General features: G+C 43.0%; 1 protein-coding gene across 2 annotated transcripts in view; it reads left to right on the forward strand.

Moving 5' to 3' along the window:
- Positions 1 to 904: 904 nt before the first annotated feature.
- Positions 905 to 23,837, forward strand: part of foxk2b (forkhead box K2b) — a 116,876-nt gene continuing 93,943 nt past the window's right edge. The window contains exon 1 of one of the 2 annotated variants that reach the window (XM_068057987.1): positions 905 to 2,359. In XM_068057987.1, the coding sequence (XP_067914088.1) occupies positions 1,836 to 2,359 (524 nt within the window). In that variant the 5' untranslated portion in view covers positions 905 to 1,835. The remainder of the gene's footprint in view (positions 2,360 to 23,837) is intronic. The other variant, XM_068057986.1, reaches the window with a different exon arrangement.

Genomic DNA, 23,837 nt, shown 5'->3' on the forward strand with positions numbered 1-23,837 from the left:
TTTTTAGACTTTAGAGGGGTCATAAGTGAGCCAGATCTTGTTCCCAACTGATGTCCGCAGACATGGATTTTCCAACAAGCTTCACTAGATAGTAAATTGGAGTAGAAAATCAAGCTGATTTTATTATCTCTTTCTAGCCTGAGCAGACAGAGGGTCCAATCAAGTTGTCCCCATGGTTGGCAGCAGATAACTCAACATTGATTGACCCTGGGACTTTCATGATTTATATGCCTGTTTCACACTCCACGTTTTGCCTGGACAGAGAGAAAACAACTAATCGAACAAAAGTTATGTATCCTCATTCAAGGGGCAAAAATGTTTGCAGAATATGTTCACATCAGTACTGATGAAAGGTAATAGATTTGAAACATTATCTCAGATTGTCTTTCTACAGATGCTGCCTGGCTTGTGTATTCCAGCATTATCTTTTTATTTCCGATTTCCAGCATCCTCAGTATTTTGCTGCCACTGCAATAAGTTTTGTAGCCCCAAAACTAGGGGCTGTAAATATGATAGTCATCAGTAAATCAAGTAGGGAATTCAGAAGATTTTTAAAAATCAGAGAGTGGTTAGAACGTGGAATAGCATTGATGCATTTAAGGGGAAGCAAGATTAACACGAGAGAGAAAATAGAAGGGTATGCGGATGAGGGGTGGGAGTATAAAGGCCAGCATAGACCAAATGGGCTGTTTCTCTGCTGCACAGTCCAAGTAATTGCATGCAACTGTACTTTCAATTGTAAAACTTGTGAAGTGCAAGCATGATCATGGTACTGAAGAGGGAGGTGATGCAGCGAGGCCATTGGTTGTGAAGTGCAGAGTGCCGCCTCCTGCTGCCTGCCCCTCCCTTGCTGCTGCTGCTCAGTGTTTACAAACACTCCCCGCCTGGGTCCCGGGCCAGACAGCTTCGCTGACATCAGCGCCACAGCGGAGCACATGTCTGTGCGCACCATGGGCGGGTGAGAGGAATTAGAGGCAGACTCACAGCGGAGCCCTGGCAGCCGGGCCTGTTCCCTCCCGCAGCCCAAGTGTTAACCGGCGGGAGCCCGGCCCGTGGTCGCTGCCAGCCGGAGGAGGAGGGGGTTTTGTTTGTATCTTTATTGCGGCTCTGGGCCGCCCTCCATTAGCAGAGCGGCACCACAGCTAATCAAACCAACCGGGACGGCAGGCCACAAAACCCGGACTGGATCAATGCCCTTAAATAACACAAAGCCAGCAACAATGCACCGGTGAGCGGTATTGCAGCGAGGAGAGTCTTCGCCGCAAACAGAGCTCCATCTTTCCCATGACTTTAACGCCTTCCGTGCGATAAATAGGGAAGAAAGCTGATTGTTTCATGTCTACTACAGACAAAGCAGATTGATTAATTGTGGATGATACAACTACTGCAGAGCCCTATTGGTTTTGTTAATAATATGGTTCATCGTGTCTATGATGTGAAATTATTTAATAAAAATGTCCTTTTGCTACATTATTCCTATTAATGCGGAGTCTACCCCGTGGTAATCCACTCCAGGATTTGCTTCCTCCTTCTCCTTTCCGCAGCCCCGACCCTGCATATCAACCAAACCTGCTGGCGGGTAGAAGCCCCGCCCCCTCTCAGCAGCCATTGGTGGCAATGGAGATCACCCTTTGGCTGGGGGCAACTATTCGAGGTGCTGATTGGCCGAAGGAACATGTCACTCAGTTTGACGGCTGACGTTCTTTCCGGCGTGAAGTTTGGTTGCCGTCGTTTCACTCCCCCTCGGCCGCTGCCGCTGCTGCTGTTGTGGAAAATTTTTTTATTCCCGTTAATTTTTTTTTTAATTTTTTGGAAAAAAAAGCAATATCTTTAAAATGGCCGCAGTAACCGCGGATCCAACCGATTCGACCCCCAATGCCATCAATAATAACAGCAGCAGCACCGACTGCGGGGCCCGGGCTCTGCTGGCCCTCAAGTCAGCTCCGTGCAGCCCGTCCCGGGTCCAGGTTCACTGGGACCCCGAGGAGGACCTGAACGGCGGCGGAGGCGACGGCGGCTCCTCCTCCTCTTCTTCATCGGGCCACGGCGCCGCCGCCGCCGTTGCCGCCCCGGGCCACCTCCATCACCCCGGCGCCGAGGTGCTGGCCCGGCTGGAGGGCCGCGACTTCGAGTTCCTGATGAAGAAGAGGAGCGTGACGATCGGCCGCAACTCCAGCCAGGGCCAGGTAGACGTCAACATGGGCCACTCGAGCTTCATCTCCCGCCGCCACTTGGAGATCTTCCGCAGCGGGGAGGCCGCCGTAGCCGGTTTCTACTTGAAGTGTCTGGGCAAGAACGGGGTGTTCGTGGACGGCGTCTTCCAGCGGAGAGGAGCGGCGCCGCTGCAGCTCCCCAGAGTGTGAGTAGCCAGCTCGTCTGAGAAATAAGCATCCTCCGCTCCAGAGAGCGATCAATAGTACATCGGCATTAACCTTGATTCACCACCCTTAAATCAGCCATGTTCCTACACTAACAGTCCTGGCAATGCACGTGTGGGTACAGGCACTGCTTTAAAACCGTGTGGCCACTCTAGATGTAACACTGTGTTGCTAAAGTTCATCTATGTTTAATTATGGTGTCTTTTTTAAAAACATATCTGTAACTGCACGTGTGAGTTATCCGTCACTCTTCCAATACAAACACGTGTTGTGGTTTGTGGTACTGCCGTCAGTACGTTTTGTTCCTAATTTTTTCTCGAGGTTTAATTTTAGGAATGACCTATCAGCACTTGTTCCAGTGGACGCGTTGGGTATTTTAACCTTGCGAGGTTATTAACCTTGATCACCCTGTTTGTAGGTCCGTAATGAATGTGTGTTTGACAGGCTTAGAAAAGGAATGGATGCATCCAGTGCCCGTGTTTCTAGTCGCTTTCGTAATCATTACTTGGTTCCTATGCCTAGTCCTACAAATGATTTCTATCGTTTTACGTTTATGTATGTACATAAATAGTCACTTTTTTTCTCTGAACACCAGCATAATGTGCCATCTCCGTGATCAATGTAACGTAATTGTTGTCAACTCTGCAGGTGGGTTTATTATTGCAAGGCGCTGTAAAATTGTTGCACAGGGTAATATTAGCACCGGAAATGCTCGGTGACATTGAACACGTTTAGATTTGAAAAATGTTTGTTCATAATGGTCGCCCAACCTTTTACGTTCACCAAGTTTCTGTAACCGTGATAAAAACATGTTGGCAATGTATAGCAGGCCTGGCATATGAAACATTTTAGGTAGAGCCTCTTGGGGAAGGGGATGAAGCCTTGTATTCTTCTGACAAAACGGGAGAAAATGGGTCGAGTTTACCCATCAAACATGGTCAGAAATGGATTTGTATATGATTGAATGTGTTTAATTCGTATTTGGTGCTATAATGTAAAAATTGTTTTGGTATCTGCTTTTGTATCTATGTGAGGGGCAATGCTGAGTTATACTTGCACTGTTTAGTCAAGGGTTATTAGATTTTTGTGCGAGTGTGTGTGGAGAATTTGGTTTGCCCACTTGTGGAAAATTTTAAATGATTGAAAAATAAAATCAAGATAGACATACCTTTAGAAACTTTAAACCCTGGAGTGTTTTTAACTTCAAGTTTTAAAAAGTTGACCTTGCACCAGTTTTCACTTTTACCTACCTGCAAGCAATCGAGTCTTGCACATAGAACTAAATCTTGAATTAAGACCAGTTTGCCTTGGTTATGCTGAGCATTTGGTGTTGCTGTGAGCCTGAAGCTGCTTTGCACTGACTAAATAATTTTCAATGTAACTGCCCCATTAAAAGTCATAGAAAATATTAGTTTTTACAACAAAAGCTTGTATTTATAGAGCACCCTTAATGTATAAAAACATCCCAACATACTTCACAAGAGTGTTATTTCACAAGATTTAACACCAAGCCACATAATGCCATTTTAGGGCAAGTAACCAAAACCTTGATCAAAGTAGTAGGTTTTAAAAAGCATCTTAAAGGAGGGAAGAGAAGCCAGATAGGGAATTCCAGAGCTTAGGGACTTGGTGCTGAAGACACGGCTGCCAGTAGTGGAGTGATTAAAATCAAATGCTCGAGAGGCCACTATTGAAGGAATGTAGATATCTTGGAGGATTGTATGGCTGCCGGAGGTTACAAAGATAGGGAGGGGTGAGGCCATGGATAGGTTGGAAGACGAGGATGAGAATTTTAAAGTTGAAGCATTGCTAACCAGGCGACAATGTAGGTCAGCGACCGTAGGGTAGATGGGTAAATGGAAGCTGGTTTGAGTTGGGATGCAGGCAGCAAATTTTGAATGACCTCAAATTTACGAAGGTAGAATGTGGGAGGCCGGCTAGGAATGAGTTGGAATAGTCAAAACTGAAGGTAACACAGGCATAGATTAGGGTTTCAGCAACAGGTGACTTGAGGCAGGAATGGAGTTGGGTGATGTTGCGGAAATGTGGTTGGAAGCTCTTCTCGGGGTTAGTATTGACACCAAGGTTGCGAATGATCTGGTAGCCAGGGAGAGGGATGGAATTGTTTGCTAGGGAATGTAGTTTGTGGTGGGAACCTAAGATAATGGATTTGGTCTTCCCAATATTTAGGTGAAGGAATCTTCCGTTCATGGAGTACTGGTTGTCGGGTAAGCAGTCTAACAATTTAGAGATAGTGGGGGGGGGGGGGGGTGGGTGGTTGAGGGCCGCAATGGTGAGGTAGAGCTGAGTGTCGTCAGAGTGCATGTGGAAACTGAAGTGTTATCGGGTGATGTCCCCAAGGGGCAGCATGTAGATGAGAAATAGGGGGTGAATGATTGATAGATTCTTGGATGGCACCAGAAATTAATGGTGCGGGAGTGGGAAGAGATGCCATTGCAGGTGATTCTTTCTCTGGCTATGACAGGATAGGTAAGAATGGAACCTGGTGATTGCAGTCCCACTCAGCTGGATGGCAGTGAAGCGTTGTTGGAGCAGAATGGTGTGGTCATGGTATCAAAGGCTGCAGATGGGTTGAGGAGGGATAGTATCTTTTCTAACCCATTGGTTTAAACATGCACGATGATAGATTGAGAAGTTGTCTTATTAATTTTCGTCTGATATTGTCAACTGACTGGTTTTTGACTGGGGCAGAGGTCATATCATACAGAAGGTTTTTATAGATAGCCTGGACCATATGATCTCCTGGACTAACGGGGTCTGAGAGAAGGAGTATTTTGCTTGTTGGCCTTATGTTTTGTCTCTTCCCCCCCCCCCCCCAAAAAAAATTGCATAGCTGGTTGGGTGACATGGGAGAGTGTTTAACATGGTGTGGGCAGACTTGATGGTGCAGCTGGTCTTTTCTTGCTTGCCTGTCTGTCTGGTGTGTTTGTATATATCAATCTGGTGATTATACAAGTTTTGATTGGTCCTTTATACTGTAATTTAATTGACCAGTGTGTTCTATTTCTGAAAAGCAGATGATTACATTGCTCCAGTGATTAAATTTACGCTAATAATGCTAGAATGAGCTTGGTGAGAATTTAGCTCCTAGATGAATATGATAGTTTAACCAGCTAAATAATGAACTTCAGAAAGAGAGCTTTATATCTGTAAGTGAATTTTATATTGTCTCTTTGGAGCTGCAAAAGTGTAAACTGTCTCCCAGATTGAAGTCAAATATGTGACCCAGCAGGCATTTGTATTGCTTGGCAATGGAGCCATGTACTGGCGAGTTTATAGCATCAGTCACTTTATCACGCACTGTCTGGAAAATGGGGTCAGGCAGCAGGTGACTGGAAAAATGCAACAGCAATGTGCTCAGCCCACCCACATTCAAAGTGGTGGTTCAGGCATAGGTAACAGGAATGCTTTATATTTATATGCCATTTCTGCTAAATGCATAGTTTTGCAGCCTCTGGTTTCTCTTTCCCCCTGCCTTTCAAGCATGTAATTATGCAAGACTGGGAGAACGGGATTAACCCATTGTATGAACCTGTACAGTATATCAGTAACTTTATTTTCAGTAAATAGTTAATTTGGGACCACAACCTAATTAACAATAGTGAGTATAAGCAAATGCTTACACCCACTTAGTAAATTATCAGAATTTAATGTGGGACAATGGTAGTGTTATCACAGTAAATTAATACCTGTACAAATAAGGCATATGATCACAAGGCTTAAACTTAAAGTCCATTTTTATATCCAGAACAGTTTTAGTGCTGTTGAATTTTCATTTACATTATGTGGCAGATTCTACAGCAGTAGACAGTGCCCATTTGCGGAACTTGAAAATCATAATTTTGTCTGGGAACTTTCCTAAAACTCTTAAGAACTGCAAAAATGGTAAACTACAGCTATTAGCAATATTTCCATTTACTGCTGCTCCTGAAGGGGCACAGGAAAACCATTTCTCAGATGTTTCTTTGTTCTTTCACGGGCACCAATGCAGCTGAAGATGGGGCTTCTATTGGCAACAGCAATGTAATGCAAAGGGGCCATTTGAGTTTTCCTTTTTTTTTCTTCCTGTCCTTGTTTAAATATTTTCCTATTACGGAGTGGGTACAGTAGCATAGCGGTGCATTACTGGACTGGTAATCCAGAGGCCTGGACTAAAAATCCATAGATACAAGTTTCAATCCCACCAGGATAACTGAGGAACTTAAATTCAGTTAATTGATTATATAAAGCCGGTAGCAGTATTGGTGACCATGAAACTACCGGATTGTTATAACAGTTCACTAATGTCTGTTGGGAAAGGAAACCTACTGTCCTTACCAGGTCTGGCCTATGTGACTCCAGATCCACAGTAATGTGATTGACTCTTAACTGCCGTTAAATTGCCTAGCAAGTCACTTAGTTACATCAAAACCACTACAAAAAACAATATTAAAAAAACGGCACTGACCACCTCACATCAACCTAGGCACCAGATCAAGACACGATAAAGGCACACCTGGCCCAGTCAACCCTGCAAAGCCGCCCTCAACATCTCCAGACATGTGCCAGAATTGAGGGAGCTGCAACAGCCTGGCAGTCATATTCGCAGAATCATATTTCTCAGTCAACATCCCAGACTCTTCCTCACCATCTCTGGCTATGTCCTGTCCCACCAGCAGGACAGGCCTACCAGAGGTGGCGGCACAGCGGTATACTGTCACGATGGAGTATCCCTGCAAGTTCTCAGTATTGACTCTGGATCCCATGAAGTCTCATGGCATCAGGTCAAACCGGGGCAAGGAAATCTCCTGCTGATTACTACTTACCACCCTGAGCTTATGAATTAGTACTCCTCCATGTTAAACCCTTCTTGGAAGTAGCACTGATGGTAGCAAGGGCACAGACTGAACTCTGGGTAGAGAGCTTCAGTATCCATCGGCAAGAGTAACTTGGTCACGCCACACTACTGGCTGAGTCCTGAAGCACATAGCTGCCAGACTGGGCCTGGAGCAGATGGTGAGAGCCAGCAAGAGGAAAAAACTCTACATGACTTTCCTTCGCCAATCTACTTGTCACAGATACATATCCATGACTATTGGTAGGAGTGACCGCGCCTTGTGGAGATGAAGACCCATCTTCACACTGAGTACACCTTCCGTTGTGTTGTGTGGCACTACCAGCATGATAAATATAAGAGAATTAGAACAGGTCTAACGACTCAAACCTGGGCATGCATGAGGCACTGTAGGTCATCATCAGCAGGAGCAGAATTGTATTATACCGCTTTCTGTAACCTCATGGCCCAGCATATCTCTCACTCTACCATTACCATCAAGCCAGGGGACCAAACTAGTTTAATGAGGAGTGTGGGAAAGCATGCCAGGAGCAGCATGAGTTGTGCCAACCTGGTGAAGCTACAACACAGGACTACATTCATGTAAAAAGCAGAAGCAGCATGCTGTAGACAGAACTAAGCGATCCCACAACCAACGGATCAGATCAAATCTCTGCAGTGCTGCCACATCCAGCTGTAAATGGTGTTGGACAATTCTTTTAAAAGAGTAGCGAAGGAGGCTGCATGAACTTACCCATCCTCAATGATGGCGGAGCCCAACAAGTGAGGGCAGAAAACGAGGCTGAAGCATTTGCAACATCCTCAGCCAGAAGTGCCAAGTGGATGATCTATTTTGGCCGCCTCCTGAGGTCCGCACCACCACAAAAGCCAGTCTTCGGCCACTTTGATTCACTTCGCATGATGTCAAAAGGATAAGTGCACTAGATGCAGCAAAGGCTATGGTTCCTGACAATATCTTGGCTGTAGTACTGAAGGTTTGTGCTCCATAACTAGCTGGGCTTCTAGCCCAGCTGTTCCAGTACACCTACACTAGCATCAACCCAACAAAGTGGAAAAATGCCCAGGTATGCCCTGTTCACATAAAACAGTACAATCAGGTCAATGACCATCCCATCAGTCTACTCTCAACCATTAGCAAAATGATGGAAGGTTTTCAACAATGCTAACTAGCAGCACTTACTCACCTGCTCACGAGGTGGGGTGGCGCAGTGGTTAGCACCGCAGCCTCACAGCTCCAGCGACCTGGGTTCGGTTCTGGGTACTGCCTGTGCGGAGTTTGCAAGTTCTCCCTGTGACCGCGTGGGTTTCCGCCGGGTGCTCTGGTTTCCTCCCACAGCCAAAGACTTGCAGGTTGATAGGTAAATTGGCCATTGTAAATTGCCCCTAATGTCGGTAGGTGGTAGGAGAATTGAGGGAAGGTGGGGATGTGATGAGGAATATGGGATTAATGTAGGATTGGTATAAATGGGTGGTTGTTGGTCGGCACAGACTCAGTGGGCTGAAGGGCCTGTTTCAGTGCTGTGTCTCTCTGTGACAATGTTCAGTTTGTATTCTGCCAGAACCACTTAACTCCATACTCATTACAGCCTTGTCTAAACAAAGACAAAAGAGGTGAAGTCCAGAGGTGAGGTGAGAGTGACTACCCTTGACACCAAGGCATCATTTAACCAAGTGTGGTATTAAGGAGCCCTAGTCAAACTGAAGTCAATGCGAATCGAGGGGAAAACTCTCCACTGGTTGGAGTCATACCTAGCACAAAGAAGGATGGTTTTGGTTGTTGGAAACCAATCATCTACGCCGAGGACATCGCTGCAAAATTTTCTCAGGGCAGTGTCCTAGGCCCAACCATCATCTGCTGTTTCATCAATGACCTTCCCTCCATCATAAGATCAGAGGTGGAAATGTTCGCTGATAATTGCAGTGTTCAGCTCCATTTGCAACTCTTCAGATAATGAAGCAGTCCAAGCTCGCATGCAACAAGACCCAACATTTAGTCTCTGGCTGACAAGTGGAAAGTAACATTTGCACCACATAAGTGCCAGGCACTGTCCATCTCCAACAAGCGAAAGTCTGACCGCGTCCCATTGACATTCAATGGCATTATCATCGTCGAGTTCCCCCAGCGTCAGCATTCTAGGGGTCGCTGTTGACCGGAAACTGGACCAGCCAAATAAATATGGTGACTACAAGAGAAGGTCAGACGCTGGGCATTCTGTGATGGGCGGCTCATTCCTTGACACCCCAGAACCTTTCCTCTGTTACTGAAGCACAAGTCTGACGTTGATGGAATGCTCTTCGGTTGTCTAGATGAGTGCAGCTCCAACAACACACGAAGCTTGACAACATCCAGGTCAAAGCACCCTGCTTGATTGGCATCCCATCCACTATCTTAAACATTCACTCTCCCCACCACCAGTGAACAGTGACTGCAGTGAGTACCATCTACAAGATGCACTGCAACAACTCACCAACTCCTCAACAGCATCTCTAAAACTTACAACTTCTACAACCTAGACAGCAGGCATATGGCAACACAACACTCCAATTTCCCCTCCAAGTCACATTGTTCTGACTTTGAATATATCTCTGTTCCTTCATTGTCATTGGGTCAAAATCCTGGAACTCCAGCAGCACCTTCACACATGGTCTGCAGTGGTTCAAGAAGTCAGCTCACCTCCACCTTATCGAGGGCAATTAGAGATGGGCAGTAAACGCTTGCCTTGTCAGTGAGACCCACATCCTGCGAATGAATTAAAAAAAAATTGTGGGATTTACAATTTATGACCAGGAAAGCAAGTAGTGTACTACATGTAGGAGATGCTAACTTCTAACTTCATGACCTAAGCACTGGCAGAGGTAGGGTTCTTACTTAAGGTAAAAAGTAAGTTAAGTTTAAAAAAAAAAATTTAATTTTTTTCCCCATTTGACATTTGCTGCATGCATTTTGGTTAGTGAATCAACACACCTACTGTTCTATGGCTTTTCAAGGAACTCAAATTGTTTTCTTGGTAACAAGGAGACCCGGTGAAGCCAACCACATCCTGTCATCTGCATAGAAAAAGCTGAGTCGTCCATGATGTATAACATCGGAGACTATTGGATGTAGATTAAGATGAATCACACCATCTGCATGAGACATCCCATTTGATGCACCAAAGGAAAATGTGTACTGTTGACAACCTTTAATTGAAAAATCTCAGCTTCCACCATTACTTGATAAGAAGGCTAACTTCAATTTAAAAACAATGATGCAACTATGCATCAATTTTGTTTATTTACCTTGCCATATATGATTGAGTGCAGTGAAAGACCTTGTAACTCAAAATTGATTTAAGTTATGGACAGGTATTTTTTCCAGTGAATGGAATGACCTAGTATTACATTGACCCCCATTTTATATTTTATGCGATCAGTCAACTGGTTGCTCAAAATTTGCCCTTGCTTTATCCTTTAATGGTAATTATTAAAACATTAAGTGGTTTAGTACTTAAAGCTGTGCTTAAAAAAAAAAAGGCAAATGTTGCTCTTCTGTCTGGCCTATAATCTTCCACCTTCTGTTAATTTCAGCTCATCCAAAAAACTGCTGTCTGTTTTGTGACTTGCACCAAGTCCCATTCACCTTTTCAACCCTGTGCTTGCATCTCTACATTTGACAACACCTCTATTTTTAAAATTCTCATCCTTGATTTCAAATACCTCTGTGGCATGGCCTAGCCCCTCCCTATCTCTAACCTTCTCCAGCCCTACAATCCTCTGAGATCTCTGGAATTCCCTCCCTAAACTTCTTCACCTCTCTCCTCCTCGATGTCGCTCCTTAAAACCTGTCTCTTCAATCAAGCTTTTGGTCACCTCTCCTAATATCTCTCTTAGGGTCTTAGAGTTATACAGCACAGAAACAGGCCCTTCGGCCCGTGTACGTGCCGGCCATCAATCACCTATCCTAATCCCATTTTCCAGCACTTGGCCCATAGCCTTGTATGCTATGGCATTTCAAGTGCTCATCTAAATACTTCTTAAATGTTGTGAGGGTTCCTGCCTCTACCACCCCTTCAGGCAGTGTACTGTTTCAGGTGCAGACCATTCATATGGTTTTTTTGAGTCTGAATCCAATATTGTCTTTCCTCTCCACCATCCGATCCATTTTTGTTTATGGTTTTGTACTACTACTGTGATACACCTGCAACTTAATTTCTGCTTATGGGATTTAGCCACTGGGGAGGGTTTAGACTAAATTGGCAGGGGGTTGGGAACCTAAGAGGGAGCTCAGATTGGAGGGAAGCAAAACTGCTAATAGGAAGTAGAGAAGTAGTAAGCGAAATTGGAAGGCAGACAAGACGAAGGCACACATCAGATAGGATCGGGATGAGCAATAATGTTGAGACAAAGTTAAGGGCACACTCTCTGCACGCAGTATTCACAACAAGGTAGATGATTTGAAAGCACAAATAGAGGTAAATGGGTATGATTTAATTGCCATTGCAGAGATGTGGTTACAGGGAGACCAGGACTGGAATCTGAATATTTGTCATTTAGCAGGGATAGGTGGAGGGGAGAAGGAGTGGGGTAGTGCTGTTAATAAGGGACGAGATCAGTACATTAGTGAGAGAGGATCTTAGATCGAAGGAGTAAAATGGAGAATCGGTTTGGGCGGAATTAAACAGCAAAGGGCGACAGACATTGGTGGGAGTTCTTTATAGGCCACCAAACTGTAGTAGTAATGTTGGGCACGGTATAAATCAGGAAATTAGAGCTGCATGTAGCATGGGCAATACAGTAATAATGGGCAACTTCAATTATCACATAGGTTGGGTAAACCTAATTAGCACTAATGCTGTGGAGGGTGAATTCTTTGAGTGTGTACTAATGGGTTTCTGAAGCAGTATGTTGAAGAACCAACTAGGGATCGCGCTATTTTAGATTTAGTATTATGCAGTGAGAAATGGCTCCTTTATAGCAAGGTATTAATTAGCCCTTAGGAAATAGTAACCACAATATGATAGAATTCTGCATTAAGTTTGAAAGAGATATAGTTCATTCTGAAACCAGGGTCTTAAATCTGAACAAAGGAAACTATGAAGGTACGAGGAGCAAGTTGGCTATGGTGGATTGGGAAAATACATTAAAAGATTTGATGGTAGACAGGCAATGGCTATTATTGAAAGAAGTATTACACGATTTACAACAAATATACGTTCCTCTTAGACTCAAAAATCCAACAGGAAAAATGAATCATCCGTGGCTAACAAAAGAAGTTAAGAATTGAATTAGGCCAAAGGAAGTGGCTTATAAGGTTGCCAGAAAAAGTGGCAAGCCTGAGGATTGGGAGCAATTTAGAGTCCAACAAAGCAGGACCAAGAAACTGATAAAGAAAAGGAAATGAGATTAAGAATGTAAGCTAGCTAGAAATGTAAAGGCGGACTGTAAAAGCTACTTTAGGTATGTGAAAAGGAAACGATTAGCAAGGACGAATGTGGGGCCATTGCAAATCGAGAATGTATTGGAGAATGAGGAAGTGGCGGAGAGACTAAAGAATTACTTTGTGTCTTGTTCACAGAGGAAGACACACAATATCTCCCAGAAATACTAGGGAACCAAGGGTGTCATGCAGGCCCCCATCTGCCATGAATGAGGCATATTAATTTTGTCATATGAATATTGATTTTAAACTTGCTGTGAAGAAGACAAGGCCTTTTACAAGGGCTGCCAGACACTTAGCTGAAAAACATTTGCATACTAACAGTGTTACAACCGACCGCTCCAGTCGAAGCCCCCCAATCAAAATATACGATTCTGATTGTGGGAGAAACGCACTGTTAATTCAATCCTGTCCCTCCACAGATCGTCGAACATATCATTTTAAACTTTATAAACTAAAGACCCAGCCAAATTGTACTATCTATCAACCTCCGAATGAGGCTAACCAAGCCAGCTGTCTTTTAATCAACAAATTAACTTTTTAATTAGCAAAAGTAAATTCTTGAACACTATGAAGATATAAACACCATTTAAAATAGAAAAAATTAGAGTCCTTGCAAATTTACGCGCCTGCCGCAGGTGAAAAAGTCCAAGGTTACTTGAAGTCCTCTCAGCCGTCTGATGGGGGAGAAAACGTTTTTCAACAATAGAACAGTCCGTAGTCTAATTCCAGCAGTAAGTGATGCTTTCCTTCTCCAGTGAATTTCAACAATTAACGACTTGCAAGCACTTTTAAATGAATCAATTTTGGCTTTAGAATTATTGAGGGATAAAAAATTGTCATAGTTTAACTTCCTTTCCTTCAGTTTAAATTATCAGAGATCTCTGTTTTGGCTTGACTTTTTTTAGAATTTTGTGAGATAAATTAAATTCTCTTCCTTCAGTTTAAATGGTTGAGAGCTCTTCTTTCAGGTGCTAACACTAGCTGTCTGTCTGTGTTCTGTTAGAACAGACTGTCTTCAATTAAAAAAAGCCAGTTCAAAGTTGAATTGTAACAAATGTATCGCTTGATGCACAGTCCAAGTGGCTGTATCCAAGGTAACGAGAATGCACCCTTTGAATTGCAGTCTCCAAATGGCTGTATCCAATGGCATTCAAAGATGCACTTTCTCCAACTCCTGAGGCTTGCTGGTTCTTAAAGCAATACTGATCCTTTGCAAGCCTTAAACACACACCACATATTCCCCAGAGGAAAAAGCTACAGGACCATGACAACAGACAGTGCTTGTGGAGACAGAAGAACCATTCCCTTACATTCAACCCACAATGGATTTTGATCACCAGACATTGAAGGTTAAGGAAGAGCATTCCAGAGACTGCTAAGGTGATACACTCCACAAGAGCCAGGACTGGTTAAACCAGCTGGTCACATGACTAACTGGCTGGTTCAGGGTTTTTTGATCTCGATGCAGAATTTTTGAACTCGGAAGGGAAAGACTTTGCTCCTGGAGTGAGAAGACCTCTCTTGTCTGCTCCTGTCTCTCTCTCAAGCCTCTGGACCCACTGAGGACACATGAACTGCAAGAGAGAAAAGTCTCCTTCGTTGAACAAGGTTTAAGAAGGATACTGGGCCCCAATGAAAAGCAAGACCTACTTACAATCAAGGACTCTACAGCGAGCTCGAAGAACAGTAACCAAAACCATCTTCAGATATTGCCTCAAACTTCTCCACTTTATTTCTTCTCTTTTCTATCTCTGTCTGCATGTGTGTATCACATATGCATGCTAGCGTGGGTGCGCCGTGTATCCGTAGGCGTTAACCGAATTAGAGTTTAAGTTTGATAAAGTTCAACCTTTTTTCTTTAAACCTAAGAAAACTTGTTTGGCTAGTTTCTTTGCCTTATAATTGGGAGTTAGTGAACAAGGATTCACTAAGGGGGGGGGGGGCTAAAAAAGTGTGTTTAAAAGTAAACCCTGTTACGGTAAGACCAGGTGAAGGCTGAGAGGGAATCCTAGACCTCTTTCTCACCAGGTCGTAACAAAGGGACTTGTAAAAATGAGGAACTGAAAGTAATTTGTATCAATAAACAGGTAGTCCTCGAAAAATTAATTGGATTACAAGTTGATAAATCCCTTGGATCAGATGAGCTACATCCCAGAGTAATGAAAGAGGTGGCTACAGAGGTAGTGGATGCATTGGTGGTTATCTTTCAAAATTCTATGGATTTCTGCAGACTGGAAAGTAACAAATGTAACCCCACTATTTAAGAAGGAAATGAGAGAGAAAATGGAGAACTATAGACCTATTAGTTTGGCGTCAGTAGTAGGGAAAATGTTAGAATCTACTATATAGGATGAGATAACTGGACACTTGGAATATAATGATATGATTGGACAGAGTCAACATGGATTTGTGAAAGGGAAATCATGTTTGACAAACCTGTTGGAGATTTTTGAGGATGTTACTTGTGTCATAGATATAGGACAACCAGTGAATGGTGTATTTGGATTTTCAGAAGGCTTTTGATAAGGTCCCACACAGGCCGTTAGTAAACAAAATTAGAGCACGTGGGATTGGGAGTAATATACTGCAATGGATTGAGAATTGGTTAACAGATCGAAAGCAGAGAGTAGGAGTAGGCCAGATGAAATGTACCCCAGGCTGTTAAAAGAAGCAAGAGAGGAAATGGCAGAAGGTCTGACCATCATTTTTCAGTCCTCACTGGATACAGGTGTGGCGCTGGAGAATTGGAAAACTGCTAACGTTGTACCTCTGTTTAAAAAGGGAGCGAGCGTTAGACCGAATAATTACAGGCCAGTCAGTCTAACCTCAATAGTGGGCAAATTATTGGAGTCTATTCTGAGAGACAGGGTGAACTGTCACTTAGAAAGGCACAGGTTACTCAGGAGTAAAGATGTATTGCTTCAATTGTATAAAGCCTTGGTGAGACTGCACCTGGAGTATTGTGTACAGTTTTGGTCTCCTTATCTAAGGAAGGGTATATTTTCCATAGAGCGAGTGCAAAGAAGGTTCACCAGACTAATCCCTGGGATGGCGGGATTGTTTTATGAGGAGAGATTGCAGAAACTGGGCCTGTATTCTCTAGAGTTTCGAAGAATGAGAGGTGATTTCATTGGAACTTAGAAAATTCTTACAGGGCGTGACAGGGTAGATGGGGATAATATGTTTGCTCTGGCTGGTGAGTCTAGAACAAGAGGATACAGTCTCAGAATAAGGGGCAGGCCATTTAAACTGAGATGAGGAGAAATTTCTTTACTCAGAGGGTGGTGAATCTTTGGAATTCTCTACCCCAGAGGGCTGTGGAAGCTCAGTCATTGAGCATGTTCAAGACAGAAATTGATAAATTTCTGAATACTAACGACAGCAAGGGGTATGGGGATAGTGGGGGAAAAGTGGCCTGGAGATAGAATATCAGCCATGATCTGTTTGAATGGCAGAGCAGGCTTGACGGGCTGAATGGCCTACTCCTGTTCCTATTTCCTGTGATTGTCCCGTAATCATTCAAGGATGTAGGAACAGGAAAATGCCATTCAGCTAATTGAGCTCATTCTGTCATCTGAGTCTTAGTACTCTTCTACCACAAACCTGTATCCCAGTACTTTTTTATTGATCCAGATCTCAGTGTGAAGTATTCTGTATACTATGCTTAGTTTTTGGCTTTGAGTTTCTAACTGCCTTTTCCAGGGAGCTGTGCAACATGTTCTTCTACATTTCTCTTCCTGTTTATTAATGAACTTGTGTATTGTTTTCCTTCTCTCCTCCTCCCTTTCTCTCCCTCTGTCCATCCCCCTGCCCAAGCCATTATCTTTCTTAGCTTCATTTCATAACTAAAATAAAGTTACCGTTGTCGCTTTACACTATCTTTTAAATGTACTGATCACACTTCGGCAGAATATTCCTATATGATCTTCCTAATTCAGTTAATAACAGGACAAGTTTCTTGGAGTTAATATATTCCATGGCTGTGTTTCTTCCTTGTAGTTCATTTTGTTTACATTTTGTGGGCCTGGGGGAGGGGTTTTGTTCTTTGTGCTGTTGACTTACTGGTGGATAAATCATTTTAAAAAAAACTTGGTATTCTGATTTATTTGTTCATGGGATGTGGGTGTTTTCCTGGAAAGGCCAGCATTTATTTCCTATCCCTAATTGCCCTTGAGAATGTTGTGGTGAGCTGCCGTCTTGAATCGCTGGAGTACATGTGGTGGAGGTACCTCACAGTGCTGTTAAAGTGGGGAGTGCCGGGATTTTGACCCAGCAACGATGAAGGTGCGGCAATGTAGTTCCAAGTAAGGATGGTGTGCAACGTGGAGGGGAGCTTGGAGCTGGTAGTATTCCATTTTGTCTGCTGCCCCTTATCTTTCTAGGTCGTAGAGGTCACGGGTTTGGGAATTTGTGTCCAAGAAGTATTCCGAGTTACTACAGTGAATCTTGTGGATGGTATATACTGCAGCCACGGTGAACTGATTGTGGATGGGGTGCTAATCACGGTGGGCTGCTTTGGCCTTGATCGTGTTTAGCTTCTTGATTGTTGGAGCTGGAGAGTATTCCATCTCACTCCTGACCTTTGCTTTTTATATGGTATTGGCTGTCTTCCCTTCAACCACCTTAGCCCTATGCTTGAAATTCCCTTATTAAACCTCTCTTATTTAAAATGCTTTTTAAATTCCAATTCTTTTTTGGTCACCCCCTCCTAATATCTGCTTTGACCCATCATTCACTTTTATTTAATTACACATCTGGAATGTATTTCTACGTTTAAGGCACCATGTAAGTGCAAGTTGCTGTTCAAATAAGTGAACATCAAAGTAAGAATGTTTTATAGCATTTCTTTTCACTTGCATTGTAACTGCTTAACCTTTTTTGTTTTGGATGATTAGGAGCTTAGGAATTCCATGTTGACCATTAGCTCTAACAATTTTTTTACTTCCAGACTGCTGCAATATATATGACTTCCCACTGAAGACTGTGAAAGTTTATAAAATTTGGAATAAGGGAAGAAACCATAGAGTTCAGTATATGGTGCTGGAATCAGAGTCAGTATAAAATAGGTTCCAAATTGATTGCAGCATCAGTTATAAGACTGCTTCTTTCTACTTCCCTTCCCACCCAACACTGTAAAGCATGCCTTGTATCTGTTTTTGCATATTGGTTGTTCTAACAGGTGGCAAGAAAGGAAAATAGCTCTCTCAGTTGCCGCACAAAAACACTTGTGAAACTATATTGGGCACCATTGGGTAATAGTAATACATGAACATTTATCTGGGTGACCAATGCTTTATCAAAAACAGCAATACAATTTAATGTATGGTGCCATGATTGGCACTTATTGCAGTGTTTCAAAACACAGATTTCCAATAGGTGTACTGCATATTGCAATAATCCAGGTTGTCATGCAGGCCCCTACCTGCCAAGGATGAGGCACAGTAATTTCGCCATATGTACATTAAATTTCAGATTGTTGCTGGGAAGAGAAGAAGGCCTGTGACAAGGGGTTGCCAGGCCCCTGGCTGGAAAGACATTTTTGCATATTAACAGTGCATGGAACAAAGGAGCTACCCCTGCTCCAATACAATCCACAAACAGACCTGGTGAAACCAGTTAGTCACATGACTAACCTGCTTGGCAGTCTGGGGTTTTTCCTGAATTGTACAGTTTTTGAACTGAGAGCCTGCAGAAAGCAGAATGCTGCTGGACTGAAGCAGATCTCCTCTCCTGTCTGTCTTCTCCCATCTCTCTCTCATGGAACTCCAAAACCCACTGAAGGCACATGAACCCCAAGAGAGAAAAGTCTACTACAGTGAGCAAGGTTTAAGAAGAATAGTGGGCCCCAATGAAAAGCAAGATCTACCTACAATCAAGGACTCTACAGCGAGCTCGAAGCAGAGTAACAAAAACCCCTCTTCAGATATTGCCTGAAACCTTTCCACTTTATTTCTTCTCTTTTTCTATCCCTATCTGCATTTGTGTATTGCGTATGTATGCTAACGTGGGTGCGTTATGTATCAGTAGGAGTTAACCAAATCAGAGTTTAAGTTCAATAAATTTCAATCTTCTTTAAACCTGGGAAAACCTGTTGTGCTGGTTTATTTGCCTTATAATTGGAAAACGGTGAACCAGGATTCACCAAGTGGAGTTTAAAACAGTGTGTTTAAAAGTAAAACCCTGTTACAATAAGACCAGGTGAAGGCTGCACGGGAACCCTAGACCTCTTTCTCACCTGGTCATAACAAGGTTCATGACTTGGTATTTGGACTTCTGTTTGAAAAGAATAGGAGATTCAATTGATGAAATTCTGGTAAAGATGGCATGTGAAAACTTCTATACAGAATTTTTTTATTTGTATACAATGTAGTACTGCACCTATGTATAATGGAACTTGTACAAATGGACAGTTACTGACAATCTCAAATAACTTGTTTTATTATAATGGATATAAACGTCCCTTCAAACCACAACAAATTCAATGTACCAAGTCTGTTTACAGCTTAAAGCACTGGACTTGAAGCTAAGTATGCCCCAACAGTGAGTGAAAAAAGTGGCTTTTGTGCAGTGGAGATCTCTTTATCCAGCGTGCATAGCAGCAGAGACGCCCCTATGTGGGATTGAATGCTTGCGACTTTCTAACGCTGAGAGATAGAGGTTTCTCTGTTATTGCTGCTGGGTAAAAAGATCTCTAATGCACAAAAGCCAGGGGCTGCATGCACTGAGGAGGTGGAATGCTGAAATCACGAGGGCTCAAGTTGGGAGAAGAAGGAGCATGGGGGATGGGAGGCAGAGATGGTGCGAATGGTTTTCCCTTTATCCTGTCTCTAGTTTGCCCTCTTCGCCTGCTCTCACGTGACATCCTGGTTTTTGAGACTTCTCACAACAGTTGCTGGTGCAAAATCACAAATTTTCTCAACTACCGGAGGCCAATCTTTATAAAGTAAATCCAGTAACTCTTGTAGAAGTAACATGATCTGATGCCATGGTCAGAACATCAGATGCTCAAATCTCCAGGAATACCTCCAACCATAATTGGCATCCCTACTCCACCAGTCTGTCAGCTACTGATGAACTACTAACAACCCCCTTCACAACTCTAGCACTTCAAGCATTAGCAGCTGCAGGACATGGAGGGAGTGGATCCTGGACAGGGGTGTGCAGAATATTATTCCATCCACCAAACCTAATTTGGCTAAGATCTACTAGGTACTTCAGCCCTACAGCAGCCACCTTGCCCTGTGCAGGCTACCAATGTGGTAAATGCAAGGGTCAGGACTCAGTGGAATAGGACTCAGAGATGGCAATGAAGTTGGAAACCCAACAAACAGGAAATTAACTGAAATCACATCCTGCTGGCAGGGCTTCAGAATTAGGCAAAGAAACAACACTGCTGGAGATCCAGCCAGTCCTGGAATTTTGGTTCATTCAATGTACTGTACATAGAACAGCACAGTACAGGCCCTTCGGCCCACGATGTTGTGCCGAACCTTTAACCTACTCTAAGATCAAAGAATGTAGTGACCATTTTGAAAATTAGGATACCTGTAAATAAAGGACACCTGATGCAAGTCCCCAGGTGTCCCTTAAATTACAGGTTTCACTGCATCTGGTGTAAACATTGAAGATTGTTAAACACTCTGTGGTGCTCTGGTCATCAATTTTGGAAGACTGATGACCTTTCTGCATATTGGAGAAGATGGATTCTCGTGTGGACAGTACCATTGTTTTCAAATATTTAGATCGGCATGTCTTTATACTGAGTTCAGGAGCAAAAGATTGACTGATCAGTGTTTTTCTGCCTATCGAACAGACCTATTCTGGGGCGCATGCACTTGGGGAAAAAATGCAACGTTTCAGACAAGCATGAGTTTTTTTTATATATTAGATCTGTCATGTAACAGGCAGTCTAGGATTAGAGGTGCAGTTTATAATGTTCGCTATGTTGTGTTCTGTTTAGACCGCACAATGGTTTACCTATAATTGTAATACAGCAAACTTAGAAGCCGTGGTGGCGGAGGGCGGTGTGCGGTAGGAAATCACAAGTTTGTATGGAAGGATGGTCCTGATGCCCACCTTGTGATTTATTCTTGTGGATTTATTGAAGCAATATATCACATCATTGCCAAAAGTATTGCACACTTGACTGACTGACAGTCACAAGCCTCAGAAAAACATTTGTAATACTATTTACCTACTATTTTACGAAAGCTTCCTAAAAGTTGCAAGTTACTTTTGTTCTTTTCCTAAAAGTTCATTCCCAGTTATTTACATTATATCCATATCCCACAGTGGTCTTGCAGCAAAAGCTTAAAATGCAAGTTCTTTTGTTTGTTTTTCTTCCTCCTCAAAACATCCTCCTTTTATCTGTTATTTCTTTGATCATCAGGGAAAAAAAATTCTCATGCATTCCTTACCATTCACAATTGTATGTTAATTTTCTGCCTAGTTGTCCATCGTATGCTCTGGGTGGTGGTCTGTAGAATTGGTCATGAAAACTACATTCTTGCAAAGGATCAGTCTTTTGCACTGTATTAATCTGCAGAAGCTCCCTGGTTCTTTTCTATCTGGTTGTTATGATATACATTGGATATTGCAGTCCCACAGGAGCCAAGTAAAAATGTATCTTGTATGCATGTGCTCCCTTGCTCTCTTCCCTGCGAAGCAGCACTCCTGGCTTGCCATTGCTTTATTGGATAGTGAAAGGAGTGCTTTGAAATAATGGCTGAGTAACAAGCATCACATTTAAGCACTTTCTGCCTGCATCTAAAGATGGCTGCCTTATTAAGGCAACTTGTGTGAGGTGGCTCCAAAAACTCAACACAGGTTTTCAGACTTTTTTTTGTTGCAGAAACTTAAGGATCAGGCTATTGAAGGGGGATAACCTATAATACATTCGTTTTAAAGGTTTGCTGTGCTGTGTTCTCATTTTGTTGGTGCCATTTGATGCTTTAAAAAAAAATTGTGTTCAAATTAATTTCCTCTAGTTGTAATAACATTCAATGTTGCAAATTTATTTAGTCAACTTAATAAGTGGTAGTAACATAGGCTTCCAGGTCTACGGAAGGCACTGGCTTCAAGTGTTTTTAAATGACTGAAGCTTGCCTCGTTCCCATGAGCTCAGAGTGAACTTGTTTTTCCTGATAGTAAAGTAGTGGAGGTGACACAAAACTGCAAGTCATCCTTTGAAAGCAATTCTTTCTACAGCAAAACCTTCATCTTTTAAAATAAAGCATCAATGTATTAGAGGGGAAAGATATTCGCTACCAAGTCAATAAAACAATGAAACAGGACGGACTACCCGGCATTGACCTAGGCACCGGAAACGACAATGGCAAACCCAGCCCTGACGACCTTGCAAAGTCGTCCTTACTAACATTTGGGGGCTTGTGCCAAAGTTGGGAGAGTTGTCCCACAGACTAGTCAAGCGGGCAGCCTGGCATAGTCATATTCACGGAGTCATACCTTACAGACAATGTCCCATCCCTGGTATGTCCTGTCCCGCCGGTAGGACAGACCTAGCAGAGGTGGCGGCACAGTGGTATACAGTCGGGAGGGAGTTGCCCTGGGAGTTCTCAACATTGGCTCCGGACCCCATGATGTCTCATAGCACCAGGCTCCTTAGACAGCACCTTCCAAACCCGCGACCTCTACCAACTAGAAGGCCAAGGGCGGCAATTGCACGGGAACACCACCACCTGCAAGTTCCCCTCCATGTCACACACTATCTGACTTGGAACTATATCGCCGTTCCTTCACTGTCGCTGGGTCAAAATCCTGGAACTCCCTTCCTAACAGCGCTGTGGGTGTACCTATCCCACATGGATTGCAGCGGTTCAAGAAGGCAGCTCACCACCTTCTCAAGGGCAATTAGGGATGGGCAATAAATTCTGATCTTGCCAGTGACACCCTCATCCCATGAATGAATAAGAAATAAATTTGGAGAATACTTAGAAGAAACAGAGTAAAAAGGTCAGTTTGAAGTGTGCAGCTTTTCCCAGAATAAGTTATTTCGCAACACCAGTAAACTGATAGTGTGTTTCAAGTTTCATATTGGGTAACACCATAGGAGAGAAGTTGTATTCTCCTCAATACGCAAAAATCAAATTGCTTGTAGTTTTAAGCATTTAATGCAGTTAATTTGTCCAGTGAGTTCATGGAAATTTTAAAGATATCTGCCACTACTCTAATTTGACGCATTAGTGGCAATTAGAAGATGTAGAAGCTAAATCTTGAACTTCACAGTCTAACCATGGTTAGACTATCTGTACCCATCTCAGAATGTTCCTGTTTGTGGGTTTAGTCAAAAACTGATTAAATTTAATGTATCAAATTGTTGGTATAGTTGGCATCTTTGGCACAGGCATGTTTCGCTGCCATTTGTTTGCAGATTTCTGTACTTTGTAATTATGCATTGGTAGTTACATGTTTCTTTGAAAAATTACCATCAGCTAGTTTCATGGTAGTGCATTTAATTCAAATGATTCATATTGAGTAGATAAGAGTACAGTTTTAAAATGTACCCCAATGGCATGGTGGTGAAGATATTTCCTGGTGTAGTATTAAGTTATGCAGAACAGAAGGTTCTAAGTTCTATTTCCCAGCTGTGCTGAATTAGCTGGAAAAGCAATTTGGGATCCTACAATTAGCTTTGTGTCCTAATCAGTCAAATTTCCCATTCTTGATTGCAAACAAATGATTGCTGCTATGGTTCACTTGTGACCGTGTCCACATTGAACACGTCGTATAGTGGTTCGCTTCCTAGGCTAGTAATCCAAAGGTGTGGACTAATAATCTTGAGACATGAGTTCCAATCCTACCATGGCAGTTAGGGAATTTAAATAAATCTGGAATAAAAAGCTAGCATCAGCAATTGTGACCATACAACTACTGGATTGTCATAAAAATCCAACTGGTTACTAATGTATTTTAGGGAAGGAAATCTGCCATCTTTATCCAATCTGGCCTGTATGTAACTCCAAACCCACAGCAGTGTGGTTGGCTTTGAAGTGGCCTAGCAAGCCACTGAGCTGCCTCAAACCACAATGATGTGCTGCAGTGGTTCAAGCAGGCAGTTCACCACCATCACTTCACGGGGAATTCGGGATGGGCAGTAAACTCCTGGCCTTGCCAGCGACCTACAGATCTTGTGAACAAATAAAACAAAACTATTGAAGAGCCTGGA

This window comes from Heterodontus francisci, chromosome 26 (assembly GCF_036365525.1).
Source record: "Heterodontus francisci isolate sHetFra1 chromosome 26, sHetFra1.hap1, whole genome shotgun sequence".
NCBI lineage: Eukaryota > Metazoa > Chordata > Chondrichthyes > Heterodontiformes > Heterodontidae > Heterodontus > Heterodontus francisci.